Raw genomic sequence first — 15,626 nt, forward strand, 5'->3', positions numbered from 1 at the left:
AATAGAGGACAACAAGCCTTATTTCTTACAAGTCTGGAACTTCTGACATGATAAATACAAAGGTATGCATATATGAGCGAAAATGGCTGATTTATTTTATCTTCAATAGACATGAGCACGTATCTGGCCCAAGACGAGCCTTTGCCATAATATATGTCAGTACTAATTCTCCTAGGAAAATCAGCTTGCTCATCTTTAAATATAAAAACCGCTTCCATAAACCCTATGAAATCAGACTTTTTGACACATTTAGCCCTGTAGTGAGTGTTGGTATTAGCCAAAAGCATGCAAGTGTTGAAATAAAAAAGTCAAATTCTTATTCCTGACACATTCTCAACACATCTGACACATTTCGCAATGCTTTCTACAGATGTTCTGCTATTTTCTTGTATCATGCAGAGCATGTGGGCTAACACGGGTCCTCAACACACCTACAGTCCTTTGTTGACTACAAAAAGTGACCGCTGTTATCTGACTACACGGAATCTGTAGGGATCCCTGAGACTAGGGCTGGGACAGGTAACTCGGGTACTCGGGTCGGGTGGGTACTGAGCAGGACCCGGGTACCACGGGACAATCCTGGCCCGTGGTTAGTCACGGGATATATCGTTTGATGACAAAACTTATCTAAACCTCAATGGTCACACTACAAGTCACTAATGTTCCCATTTCTTTCTGACTATGCACGCATTCCTTCTGACTTCAATATGTTTGAGAAAAAGATAAACCTTCATGCATTCAACTTCAGTGTATGCATGACCAGTTCGTTTTACGCGTGTATCTAAATACATTTTGCCAGGGTTGCGGTCAAACTTGACCCAATCGGACAGTTTGTAGCTATCTCCTGATACCTACAGCCGGTACCCGGTTTGGGTTGGGTAATAGTGGGGTGGGTACCCGGGGAGTAAATTTTGACTCGTCCCAGCCCTACCTGAGACCTTTTTTTAGTGTTGACTCTGACAGTCTTTCTGTCGACTTTTTTTTGTGTCTTTTGACTTTTTAAAATTTACTAATGATACAAGCTTGGCTTTCGGTCAATTTCCAAGCAGGGAAACCACCCAGAAAACCCTGTTAAGATGATATCTAAAAAAAATGTTTTTCTACAGTTCGTTTCAAGGACGTTTCACACATGCATAGTTAATTCTAGGGTAATGAAAGGGTTAATTTGAAAAATAAAATCGAGAATAATGACGTTTGGATGGGTACTTTCGTCTTTGAGTGGAGGGTACTGCTCTTTAAATTGCGCATGTCATGCTTTATAATATTGAATTACATTTGTGAACATGAATGTGTTATATCTTACATTGGACCACTAAACGGAAAGTGATATAAACGCTGAAACAGTCGTATGTAAAACAGAGACTGAAACTTTCACCACAGAAATATTTCGTACGGAGTCACGGTTCAAGTTGCCATAGTGATACAAATCTGCGCTTGAAACAATAATAGTCGCATGGTCACGTTATCCCGCCTCATCTCGGCATGTTGAAGCATTTAATCAAACATCAAACGTTTGTCTTCTCTAATTCGTAAAACCGTATATAAGCATTTTGCCAAGCACAAGCCTGATCCTTCAGGTCATGTGACCTTGTTTAGATCAACACGGGGAGGCCTATGTAAACATGGCGTCGTGGTTGCGTTGATGGGAGTGCATCCTAAATCCAGTGCCAGTTTTAGGGCGAAAATCACACAATGCTGCAACTGTAAACATTCGAAGTCGACACTCCCGTCATAACTTGTAACAAGCTATTTGCCTCTGTAAATTTATACACAGGGGTCTACCATGTTTAAATTATGTAGCTCGCGCAGGTATGGCTTCGACAACGGATTTCAGTAATATGAACATAAAACAAATGTGTGTTTTTTGTAGTTTGAAAAATGGGGAAAATGCTCTTTTTAGGACTAAAGCCGGCAGTTCTCACCCAGGTTGTAAACGCGGCCTTCCTTAATTACATAGCAAGGTGAAATAGGACATTTGTAACCAGTTTGGAATGGCTTGCGAGTTACAAACGTTAGATGACACCATGAGATATGTTATGGTCTCTGATGACACAAACGTTGTAGCTCTACAAAAACACTATTTGAATTTTGAAGGATCAGTACATATGGTATAGGGCGCAAAGGGAGGAACGTCACACTTAACAACTATATATTCATGAAACAAATATCGATAATGATTGATGCTATTTATATGACCACAAGGGCGGATACAGCTTTTTTGGGTGGGGGGGTTGCACAATTACGATCTATTTAATGTCCTTGGTGGTAATTTATACAGAAATAAAGATTTTTTTCGAAATAAAAAGGGTGGGTGGGTGGTGTGGGGTGTTAATAGCAAACCCAACTCGTCATCACGTTTAGATTCGGGAATGCTGCATATATTTCGCTCGAGGGTTACCACTGTTATTGTTTTGTGTTCATTTTTTCGTTTGCCGGAAAACAGGATGTGTGACATGAGTTGCATGTGTTTTCGATATTGGTATAGTTGAACTTTGCGTTTACATCTGATTGCAATAAAATACTACCATTTGTAGTACATTTTAGAAAATAAACTACTCCTATTACATGTACCACCCCCTTGTTAATTGCATGCGTTGATGAAGACACACTGGCGAAGTTTAAAACAGAAATATACTTAACAAAACCAGTTGGGCAGCGTGAAATACGTTTTATAGGTTAAATATGAAATTGTGTGGTCAGTCTTCACTACAAAAGGTATCCACAAACATATTCATGGTCCCTAACTTCGTTTGTTCAGTTTATCATAAACAGAACGTTGTTTGTTGTTTAACGCCAAAATCAGTAATATTCCAGCTATATGACGGCGGTCTGTAAATAATCGAGTCTGGACCAGACAATCCAGTGACTGACATCATGAGCATCGATCCACGCAATTGGAATACGGTGACATGCATCAATCAAATCAGCGAGCCTGACCACCTGATCCCGTTAGTCGCCTCTTACGACAAGCATGGGTTGCTGAACACCTATATTCTACCATGGATCTGCACGGATAACATCTGGGTTTTAATATACCAATGTACCCCATGTGACCTGCTCAAATAGTGACATGTCCACGATTCACAGGGAGAGAGAAACTCCACTCAGACTGTCTGAATTGTCTTTGAGAGGAGATGTAAGGAGATATTTCCGAAATGATACAACCAGTTCTATACATAACACACCTGGACAAACACGTGATCGAGTCTGCATTTGTGGTACACTCGACCTCATTTGACCAGGTGATGTGAAATATATTTTTTGTAACTGAGATATGAATTCACAAATTTGATTCCTTGTAAAAATATTCGTTTCATCCACCATGGTCAGCTAAAGACGGAGAAGGGGGGGGGGGGCTTTTGGCTTATAGTCTTAATTAGAAATAAATATCTGGTTTTTCATCTGTAACTGAAAAAACTATCTATATAGTCTACATATACAAAAAAAATCATCTGATCGTAAACAGGCCTATAAAGAATGGCATTAAAGCATGTAGAGACCTTACGCATATAACATGTGGATTACGCAAATCAACTATACTGTTAAATGTCACCAAAATAAATCTTTAGCAACCCATGCTTGCCGTAAAAGGCGAATATATTTGTCGTAAGAGGCGACTAACGGGATCGGGTGGTCAGACTCGCTGACTTGGTTGATACATGTCATCGTATCCCAATTCCGTAGATCGATGCTCATGATGTCAATCACTGGATTGCCTGGTCCAGACTTGTTTATTTACATAACGTCGTCACATAGCTGTAATATTGCTGAGTGCGGCGTTAAACAAACAAACAAACAAATATTTTGCTGAAATGAAGTGTCAAAATCCACAATGATCTGTTACCCGTGCACGGAGCATGTGCAGTGTTTTGGGTATTAAGGTTTTGGTCCCGAATACGTTCTATTTCTGGTAGAAAGCTCATCTGTCTTCTGAGGACCGATCATAACATTTATATTTCATGGTCCCCTACTTGTTGTGGACAGCATGCATGTTTGTTATTGCTCGCCTCCCCTTATAGTGATGTGTTGCTGTTGGACTGTGACGTACCGCTAAGATTACTTGATTTTCACATAATTTCTGCGATTTTCACAGCGGCTTATTTTGACCGACTGATCCTGTCGCTGCATGTCGCTGCTTAAGCCCTCAAAGGCCTGGCTGATTCGCGGAGGTGTCCCGTCCTGTGACGGAGTGCAGACGATTGCGAGGAAAGGGAGGTAATTCCGTTAACATATCTCACTTTTATATTCCGGGCTGATATTCCTACGCGAAGCTGATGTGTCTTTTCCGGAATGCGAAATAATGCGCACTGCAATATAGTCATGCGAGCTTTTCTTTTGTATGATTTGTACAGTTCTTCAGATTATTTTTTCTGTACATTAACATCATTGAACAGTCACTGAAGATGGGAACAACAGTCAAATAGCAGTGCTTACTGAGCGAGTAAAAAATACATAATTTATTCACTGAACCCAAGATGGCGGCGGTGTGAAACAGAAGCTTTCGGCGACATCAGCAACTTTTTTTTGGAGAACAACCGTCATGAAACGACAACAAGATCGTGATGCTTCTCCGAGAAGCAAACGGTCACGTTCTTCATATTCATTACCCGATCACGACTCCATCCGCGACAGATTGAGTCCTGAATTCGATCGGCGTGAGAGGGGTGGGAAGTTCAACAAATCGTATCCTCCACGTCGGGATGACTTTGACCGTGGAGAGATGGATCACCCACGTAAACACTTCAGAAACGATCGAATGATGGATCAGGGGGGGTATGCTCAAAGTCGTGATCAGTCGAAATCTCACGATTACAGGTCACTGTGTATAAGTAGTATTCCAAGCAAAATCCCTGATCCATTGTTGAGAGATACCCTGCTTCAGGAATTCAAAAAGTACGGGGAAATGAACGTGAAAATTACTGTTTCAGGAGATCAGAGAGTGGCATATGTAAACTTCCGTTACCCAGAACACGCTCGTGTTGCAAAACATGCAAAAGCTAAGCTTGTTTTGTTTGATCGTCAAGTTAGAGTGGACCCTGTTTTCAATAAGCGAACACGTAGCAACAGTCCAAATAGTGAATATAATAATCGTGATATGTTCTATGGCCATGCAAGTCGCATGGGGTCAGGTGGCTCCCCTCCCCCACCCCACATGATGGGAAATAGACGCGGTGGGGGTAGAGGTGGTGGGGGTGACAGACCCATTCAGCCAGCCAGAGAGTTTGTTCCAAGAGGGGATGCTGCAGCCTTTGCTGCTGCTGCTGCTGTGGCCGCCGCTGCCGGACAACCGCTTGATCGTCCTCGTGCACCAAATGAGAAATTTCCTCATCATTTAGATCATGTTGATCCTGAGTTTGATGATAAGGCAACAAGAACATTGTTCGTGGGAAATCTGGATGTGAATATTACTGATGGTGAATTGAGACGGATATTTGAAAAGTATGGGAGTGTGGAAGACATAGATATTAAAAGACCCCAAAGAGGTCAGGGTAATGCATATGCGTTCATTAAATTTATTAATCTAGATTGTGCACACAAGTCAAAGGTGGATATGTCTGGAAAATATATTGGAAAGTTCCAGTGTAAAATTGGTTATGGAAAGGTGACTCCTACAACTTGTTTGTGGGTAGGTGGGCTTGGTCCTTGGGTGAGTTATGATACACTTGAAAGAGAATTTGATAGATTTGGTGCGATTCATAGGATAGAGTGGCCTCATGGAAAAAATTATGCTTATGTATTGTATGATGGGGTTGATGCTGCAACCGCAGCCTGTCAGGACATGCGTGGGTGGCCCATGGGAGGACACAACCGGCGTCTTCGAGTGGATTTTGCTGACCCCAACACTATCGCTGCTAATGTCTCCGAGCAAGACAGCCCATACCAGGAACAGGGACGAGGTTTCGAAGTTGGAGAAAAGGGAGGTCCATGGAAGGGCCAAGGTTCCGATGGTCAAGGTGACCGGAGATCTCGCCGTGATGATTGGCATATCGCTGGTGGTGATCCAATGAATGCATATCGCAATCCTGACAATCCACGTGATTCCGAACGTAGGAGAGACGATTGGGATCGATTAAGTGACCACAGTGATCGTCTGAGACGACCTAGATCTCCGGGTGAGCTTGGTATTCATCGTTCTGGGAGGTCAAGGTCACCAGACAGACCTCGTGAGTTTATTGGGCGTGACGGAATCAAGGACCATGATGCTTTGCGTCGGACTAGTGGTGAATCAGGGAAAGAGTGTGACGAACGAATTGGACGGAATGGGCGGAGACTCGAAGGTGACAAGGAGCTCAATATTTCTGACCATGTTGGTTCATTGTCTGATTTAGCTAAATGTTTACCTGTTGCTTGGAATGGTGCATTGATACTTAAAAGTAGTTCATTCGCTGCTCGTATGCATGTGGTTAGCGGGGATGTGACAATAGTGGACAATTTGATGAGAGACCCAACAACAACAGAATCTCCAGTTCTCAAAATTACTCAACGTCTCCGATTAGATCAGCCCAAACTGGATGATGTAGGACGTCGCATTCAGAGCTCTGGGGCACATGGCCACTGTATCCTGTTAGCATTACCAAGTACTGTACAGAGCTATGAGGACCCCAGTGGATCCATTCAACCAAGACCCCTCAAGAATCTGGTAACTTACCTAAAGCAGAAGGAAGCTGCTGGTGTGATCTCCCTCCCTCCCAACCCGTCACAGGACAAGAACAATGTGGGTGTGCTTCATGCGTTTCCTCCCTGCTCATTTGGATACAGCTTTCTCCAGAAGCGTGCACCTCAGCTCCCTGCCGATCCTGCTAAAGAAGATTATTTGGTGGTTGTGGTGGTCCTTGGAGCTGCCTAGTTGGGGTTGGGAAGACCTTGTGACAGACTTGTCGTTGTTATCTCGTTTTTAAATTTGAATTTAAGTTCGCTTCAGCCTGAGTTTGTAGGTTAAGTTCCGGTCGAATGTTTCATATTTCTATAATTCGAGTTTTTTATTCAGAAATGTTGTTACGTCAATTGATGTATGCCATGAAAAACCTGTCCAGTGTCAACTTAACTAAGTCTGTGCCTGTGTTTCTATGTTTCTAGTGGAAGCCAAAGTAGAGTTAACACGACTGGCTGCACTAATGATATTAAGCTGTCTGTCTGTAAAAGTTCAAAATGAAGATTTGTTTGGGCTAGAAAAGAATTTTTTTGGCACATACCATATTTATGATCATTGTGAAAACCAGAGAAAACACCGCTGAATCTTTCGCATAGTGTGTATTGATTTATACTTTATTTTTACAACCAACCTTGTGATTTACTTAGACTTTTGCGCTGAGAAACATTGATACCCTTGACATACTTTCATTTGTCATTCTAAGAAATTATGAAAATTGATCATGCAATAATTGTTTGTTATGTAAAGGTGCCATATGTCGGGACATTATTCTTAGCTCTGAATGTTGTTACACAGATTGAGACCGGATCATCAGCTTCATCACGTTGAAGCATTGCGTTCCTCCTGTTTATGCAATAGGTGTAGGGTGTTTGGGTGTACCTGGCAAGACGCACCTGTAGTAGTGCAGGGATGAGGAGTACACAGCAACATGTGTGTTTAAAGAGTTTCTGGTATCCCTTGTGTTAGTGTAAAGTAAGTGATGGATCATTAATCAACATCAATTGTCACAATGCAGGTTTTTTTTGTAATTTTGTTAGAGCATTTACATGGTTTTGTATGATAATTCATAGAAGTAAAGCATGACAGCTTGACTGAAGCTTATTAAAGAAATCTCTATTACAAATAATGACTGAAGTATACTTTGTTAGCTTATAAAATGCAGTGAGTTCCTTCTGTATAAATTGGAATGTTGGTGGATATTTATTATTTCTAAAGTTGAAAATGATTCATTTTGACAAAATAATGATAAGTTTAAAGGATTGTTATTTTTTGTGAAATAACCAAAAAGAAAAATTTCTTTGGATATTGTTACCTGGTATTTGGTTTTGATGTCTCGCCAGATGGAGCTCACTTTGTTACATTGTCAAAATATGTGTATAAGATCTTCTTTCGAACAGTACTTGTACTGTCCACATATCCCATTTTATTCAGAAGACACTTTGTTAGCAATATATGATTTAAAATTTAAAATTTGAAACGAAAACCATTGTAGTTCAGTCACGCTCGTACACTTAAACAATTGAATTGATCATCTTCTTGACTTGTTCTTCAATATTCTGTCCAAGTTCTGACTCTGGTTTAGCAAAATGATTATTTCCCTCTCATATATCTTTAATAAGTATTTTATAGAAATACTGTGAACCTGTCTTTCGTTTGTTCAGATGATATATATGAAATGGTAAGAAGGGAGATTGTAGGGTAATTGCAATTGTGACAATTGATGTTATTTGACCATGTTCGTTTTGTTTTCAAACAAAAGCCGTCAAGTAACTGGTTAATGTGAGACAGGTCCTTCATCGTTAAGACACCGCACATGATGCAGTTTTTAAGGCACTGTGGTTGATGCAGTTTCTTTTATTCCACAAAGCATGATTTAGCAATAATTTGCAAGAATTTACTGTTTCAGAATCATCTCTGTATACTTGTTCAGCCTAATTGATAAACTAAAAAGAACATGATATATGTCTATATCTTGTAAACTTAAGTTCTGTAACAATCTGTCATTTGAGCCAGGAACAAAAGAAAGCATACAGGCCCTGAACTTGTAAAACTTGCTCCTTGAAGAAGTGTTGTTTTCATGCTGAAGTCTTCTTATCAGATCCAGGTGACTGGTTCCGAACAAACATGTTTACAGTCACTTCTATTATTTATTTATTTTTTATTTTTTCATTATGTTTGGGATCTTTTTAAATAACCGATGAAGCCGAAAAAAGAATATTTCTTTTGGTGGGGTGAGGGACGGTTTACATGATATACTTTTTTTATTGCCCAATTGCAATGATTAGGGAAGCAGTATTTGTCACTGCAGGCACATGGTGCTGGGCAAGTTTTATGGTTAGAGATGATAATGAACAATGATGGAATTACCAACAGGTTGCTGATTTTTTTTGGGGATGTTCTCAACAGAAACTAAATTCACTTGTTTTTCCTGCTTCGTGGTCTTTTGACAAGGTCCCTCAGTTACCAGCGCACTCCTTAAGAGGTCTGCTGTTGCCATGGTTACATTATAAACACACTGCACATGTTGCATGTTACTGGTTGATTGTTTTCTGATAATTTTTAAGTTTTGAGACTTCAGGGTTCTTGTTATGCTCTGTTTATACGATTGTACATAGCAGATGTCAGTTGTAGACTGCGAGCAGGTGGACATTCTGCTGACTCAGCACATTCAGTGAATTGTAGATATTATTGCTGGTACTGATACTACTGCTAGTACTGATACTACTGCTAGTACTGATACTACTGCTAGTACTGATTTGGTATGCAACTCTGTATTTGTATCTTTATAAAGATTTTGTTTTAGTTTTTACAATGATGTCGAATAGTGGAAGAGTTCCATTTTAATTCTGGTGAGAATGAATTTATTTATGTCACAGTTTGTAATTGTTTTAGAATGTTCTGTATGTTTTTCTTATATCAATGCCTAAGCAGCTAGAGCAGTGTCTCTGTCGTCTGTCACATCTTCCCCTCCTGGTGCTGCAGCTACATCGACATACAGGTAAGTCTTACATCCGCTACACCCCACATCTCCCTGTCTGCTGTATGTACAGTCCGCTGTTACCCGTGAAGATGTGGGTTAGAATAGGTCTTTAGCAACCATATTTGCCGACATTTTCTTTTAGTTTTATTCAGTTCCACTTTGAAGCAAAGTCACAGCATTGAGAACTGGTTCAGAACTATCGCCCTCAATAGCTAGATTTGGTTTCCAAGGCGCCACAATTCACTGTGCAGAGTTATGACCCTTGGGTACGCCAGAAACCTATGATTGTGGGTTTGAATCCTGGTTCGCCCTGATTGTTTCAATGTTTGTCAGCACCATAAATGTCTAAAACCTGCATCACTTCTGGCTTTCCTCCCACATTAAGCTGACATACAGTGGTATAACTGAAATACTATTCAAAGTGGCATTCAACACAACTCAGTCATTCTGAAACAAAGTTATGATGGTAAATAGGTCCAGGGTATTTATTGTTATGGAGTAGAGATATAATACCCTGTATGATCGAGGATGACGAGGTGTCCCTTCTGGAGTCTCCAGCACTATTGTTACGTCTTATCGTTATCTGACAATGACATTGGAGGTTGCTCACATTCTCAGACGGACTAGTCCAGACTTGATCATTTACATGCTACAGTGCTGTGCCGAGAATGTATCTCACAGCAGTGTTGAGCAATGGAATACTGATAAACGAGACCAAACAGCGTTAAACATGTTAGAGATTGCCAACACATGCAGATGTCTGTTGAGTTGTTATACAGTACACTCTTATGCATTGCTGCGGTGTAGGGGTTACCGTAATCACTTGTTCTCAGACATGTTTGAATTGTCACCCCTTTTTTATTTAATTTTGTTGTGATTTTCTATCCTGAAAGACACTTTTATAAAATAATCTGAGCTTTTAGACGTGTGTAACTCCCATAGACATGTACATACAGCAGATATTTATCTGTAGATATTTATCTGTAGTCTGACAGTTCTGTCAATCGCTCTCCTATTGTCATCAAGGTATTAGGATAATCTGTGTCTGTTATGATATTTACAGATATTTTTGTCTTTATCATTTCAGCTTGTCATTAAGTCAACCAGCTAGCCTGTTGGATCCTGTTGAGGTAATATATGTAGCTTTCTTGTAAAGAGTAAATATTGCTTCAACAATTCAGAAAGATGCAACTATTTGCATGATTAAAAATGTTAGATGTTGTAACACCAACTTAATAATACCTCCATGTTTGCAATAACAGTGGTAGAAACTTACATTTTACTTCACTAGTCTTTTTAATGATAACATATAGCCAAACCCTTACACATTTCTACTAGTCCATATGACATGTATGATACCTTAACTAATGGGCTGTTTGGCAAGGACGATAAGACTAGTGCCAATTTCTAATGCTGAATTATATTATTATCATGATCAGCGATTGTGTTGTTTTTATCTATATAAAGTAATTGTTTGAAACTTTTACAGGTTCATCAAAGTCACAGTTTCAGAGGAGAGATCGTCTGTGAGGATTCTGAATATAGAAGACATAAATACTTGGAATTGATTCTGAAATATGGATGTGTGAAAACTGTGCCAAATGGTGAATTGGAAAGGAAAGCTTCTGTGAGCCAAATATTCCCTGTGACGTGGTTATTCCACCCAACCACTGTGTGTGGGACTGAACAGTGTTCCATGAACTGCCATTCCAAGCAGTGGAAGCCATTGGAAGAAATTGTTCATGGGAAGTGTCACACGAATCTCGCCAAGCGTTAGGTTGTTTTATACAGTGTTTGCAAGGGTTGTTGTGTAGTTCCACACAGAACAATTTTCAACAATGACAACGTTTAGATTTCTTAGTGGATGGAACTTTCTTTTCCAGCAGAGAGTATGCCAATTAGGAAGTTCTCCGCAATGAACTCAATTTTGTGAAAAAACGAAAGAAGTGTTTCGGAAATTCATTGGTTTGGGGGAAAATGAGCTGATTCACTGTGTTCAAAATTAATTACAAGATGTTGTCAAAGTTGGAAATTAGAATGCTGGAAAATGTTCACGGAGACAGCAGTGTAGGATGTGTTGAAAGTGATGAATCTAGCTACCGGTTCTGCTGCCATGGTTTATGTTGGTTTAGGGCTTACAGTTATTCAGCTTGTAGTGTGAAGAGGCGCTTTCCCAGATGATCGCAAGATAATATGTGTTGTGTATTAAGTGCATGGCATACTGATTAATATATAGCCTGTGTTTTTGTGAGTATTTCTCAGTCCGGAAGGAGCCATGTTGGATCAAGAAATTTGAATTAATTATATTTTGTGGACAAGTGCTTCAATATTGTGACAGGTGGTTTTTACTTGTGATTGTTGCTTCCGCAAGTGATGTGTACTCATTCTTTTAGGTATGTGAAATAAACGTACATGTGTGAAATTAATGTGATTTTGATTGTTTGATGAAATCGTTCCCCAGTCCAGGAAGGCATTCGCTGAACAGCAGTGAAAATGTGAGAAGTTGTATTTCAAGGAATACTCGCTGGTGGTTGGTGAGAAACGTGACCCTTTGGAAGTCAACAAGACAGTTTTGTAACTCTACAAAACCTTCTTGACTCCCTCATCAAAATTCCATACTTTGGCGTGCATTCTTGTTGTGTGAAGTGCAGGTACAGAGGAATTGGTCCTCTCAAAATTGAACATCAACATTATGAATATGTTGTTCCAGTTTCGATGCCCCTTACAGTCTAACCAGCAAGTGAATGTGGTGAAACCAATCACGGTGTGTGGCGCCGGTAACCATGACGTCGATCTCATTATCTGGGATACATGGTGGTGCCAAATGTGCTTGAAACCGTAACCACAGCAACATACCATGGTTGTGTCTTGCAATATTATAACATGTTTCAGGGAAACCTGACAAAGCCTTTCATCCTGTAGCCCTGAAATTTTAGTGTGTGATCGTCTTCCTAGAGAAGCCACAGTGTTTGTTTTTGTATTGGAAAGAAAGATCTCCACAACCACCCTGAATGTTTTGCTGGTGTTTTGTGTTGGAAGGTGAACCAGTCTATTTTCAGCTGCTTGTTCCTTCTTCATGTGTCTCATCTGTGGTTCCAGCTGGGATTTTCCAGGAACCAAGTCCAAGGCCACCCTCTTTGCAAGACTCCCATATACAGAGCTGCAAATGTCCATTTTGTTGAATCTGTCCGAAAGACCAGGTCAAAGTGACCCCTCCAAGCAAGCTTTGATGTGCTTGTGATTCCATGACTAGAGTGGTCGGTTTGAATGGCTGCTCAGAAAACTGGCCTCAACAGTGTGGGTGTTTTGAACATGTGCCAAAGTCAGTGAGGCAGCCCTGTGTTTATACAGACTTTTATATGGCTGTGAATTTTTTTCACAGATGTTCAAACATTTTAAGTATTTATTCTTCTATTGAAGATGATGTTAAGTTTTCAAAATAAAACATATTTTGTTGTAAGATTTGATCAGAGTTCCTATACAGAGTATGGTCGACAGCGCTCTGGGAAAGTGTGTTTTAAGGTTCTTCTTGTGGGAAGGTATTGTGACTCAACTTGTGCCATATGTGCTGGTGTTCGAAACTTTCACTTAACTGATTAAATATACATTTTGGTATTTAAATAATAGTCTCAGCCTATGAAAGTTCCTGGGTTTTATCTGACACAAAGATTGTGTCCTGTACCCATCAAGACTGAATGGAAGAACATAACGTACAGTGTGAGTCCTGTTGATGAAGAAATCAAACCTGTAAATTGTATGTAGTGTATAACTTACATTTCTAATCTGGTCAAAAGTATACCTGTTCCATTTTCCCAAGGCAAGAGAGTTAACTGACTTTAAAAGTCCAGTTTCCACCCTTGCCGAACTAGGCTGAAATTCCTGGACTTGATCCTAGCGACACCAGTGGTTATTATGAGTTATGTCCCTTCTAAACCTCTCCTATGGACCAATCATATTCCACCTCTCGTATCAGGTGTATTTGTTTCAAACAAAATGGCGGCGCCCAGTCAAGACGATCTGATCGATAATCAAGATCTATATTGTGATAAAAAAAGGTCTTACATCGCGAAGTGCATCAAATAACGTGAGCACCTTGATTAAACAAGAAAAAGATTTGGAAAATATCTGTTGACGCCAAGTTGGCGATGCACATCCTATGCAAATCCTACAACCGCCCGAAATCTGCAAGATCGATTTTGTTGCGCAATTTTGATTGGACTATGCATAGACTTGTTTGTCCAGCCAATATGTAACTCCATAATACCAGCCTAGTTCGGCAAGGGTGGAAACTGGACTTATATAGTCAGTTAACACTCTTGCCTCTGGAAGATGCCCCTGTTCAGAGTTGGTCGATATTCTTGTATCAAACATTGAAATCCCCTTCTTCCATCACAGGCTATAGGATTCTTATCATCAGTAAATATTGTATAAAGTTACATATCGACAGCCTCCCACCTTTCTTTTCTTGGAATTCCAAAAAACATTTCTGTGACTCAAACATAGGATCAGATAAATCCCTGAAGTTCTGTAATATAAACTAATTACAGAAACATGGGGACAGGCATATTCCTTTCTTTATTCTTCAACAGAATTAAAAACAAAAAACTGTAGAAATGTTCTGCTGCAGGTGTAAATTCTGATGTAAGTTATGGGTGCAATTTATGATGATGAACTAGGTTTGATCACCAACAGTAGTGTGCGACGCCCAACCAGCGTCTACCCTGCTAGAATATATCTAGACAACCTAGACACATGTTCAAGTGATGTAATCGGGTAAACCTTTACAAAGAGAGATACAGAAGAAACTTTCCAGTCAGCCGGAGGAGTCTCATTCAATAGTTGTTATTCAGAAGAGGACTTTCCATCTTCCCGAGGCAAGGGCGTTAACAGAACTAGGCTGGAATTTCTGGGCTTTATCGAGGTGCCACCAGTTACTATTACGAGTTATGTCCCTTCTGTGTCCCTCTGATTCAAACAAAATGGCGGCGCCCAGGCAAGTTCGATAATCAAAATGTGTATTGTAATAAAACGGATCTTACTTCGCGAAATGCATTAAACCCCATGAGCACTTTGATTAAAAAGGAGTGATTTGGAAAATATCTGTTGATGCCAAGTTGGCAATACACATGTTTTGCAAATCCTGCAATTAACCAACATCTCTACTGCAGTTTATGAACCGGATGTCGATTTCGTTACATAGTTTTGATTGGACTATGCATAGACTCGTTATTCCAGCCAAAAAAATAACTCCATTATGCTAGCCTAGTTCAGCAAGGGAGGCTAGACTTTTATAGTCAGTTAATACCTTTGCCTTAGGAAGATGAGGACTTACTCTCGTAACAGATTTCTGCATCCCCAATGTATCTCAAGAGTCTAGATTTACAAAGACACAAGTTGTGTTGATAATGTTGGTAGTGTTTCCCATGTACCAATTAAAAATTCCAACTAAATTCCTTTCCAATTTCTTGGTATGGAATGTAGCAATCGGGATAAAATCAGCTGATTTCTGTATCTTATAATGAACGTAAATAGGCAGTTCCAAATAGAAAAGAATATGCTGTTGATTAATTTTTTTTCTGTTGTTTCTGAGCCCGATTCGCGTTAATGTTTTAAACTTTATTGATGGTTATTTTTCTAGATTGACCAATTATAAGTCACAAGCCTGAAAATAAGTAAGGATAGCTGTAAGTGATCTTATTTGCCCTCTCCATTTACTTGTTACAAAAATATCAATATTAAACCAACTGTTAATATATCTATTAGTGATATTCTGGAAGTCGCAGCTGGCCTGTCGTCTAAGGCGCAGCGATTCGCTGTGCAGAGTTGCGTCCCTTGGGCACGCCAGAAACCTATGATTGTGGGTTATGAGATACATATTAATAATAAGAGAGAACAGATCACTCCACACTCTCATTCTCCATCAAGCCTTAGTCCTACTCCAGTAAACAGTATCTAACCCAGGTGAACTTAATTCTCCATTGCACATGAATGATT

At 39.9% G+C, this 15,626-nt stretch overlaps 1 protein-coding gene across 1 annotated transcript; it reads left to right on the plus strand.

Annotated features, from left to right (window-relative positions):
- The first annotated feature begins 4,485 nt into the window (after positions 1-4,485).
- LOC139444962 (RNA-binding protein spenito-like) lies at positions 4,486-12,992 on the plus strand. The gene is made up of 3 exons (XM_071225992.1): positions 4,486-9,650; positions 10,720-10,762; positions 11,122-12,992. The coding sequence occupies exon 1, from the start codon at positions 4,541-4,543 to the stop codon at positions 6,845-6,847; it is 2,307 nt and encodes a 768-aa protein (XP_071082093.1). The 5' UTR covers positions 4,486-4,540; the 3' UTR covers positions 6,848-9,650; positions 10,720-10,762; positions 11,122-12,992.
- The last annotated feature ends 2,634 nt before the right edge of the window (positions 12,993-15,626 follow it).

The sequence above is a fragment of the Haliotis cracherodii genome, unplaced genomic scaffold (assembly GCF_022045235.1).
Source record: "Haliotis cracherodii isolate W230 unplaced genomic scaffold, xgHalCrac1.p SCAF_6, whole genome shotgun sequence".
In the NCBI taxonomy this organism is placed as follows: Eukaryota; Metazoa; Mollusca; class Gastropoda; order Lepetellida; family Haliotidae; genus Haliotis; species Haliotis cracherodii.

Excerpts from the sequence above, each read along its gene's own strand:
- LOC139444962 (XM_071225992.1), top strand. The coding sequence starts at position 4,541 with ATGAAACGACAACAAGATCGTGATGCTTCTCCGAGAAGCAAACGGTCA.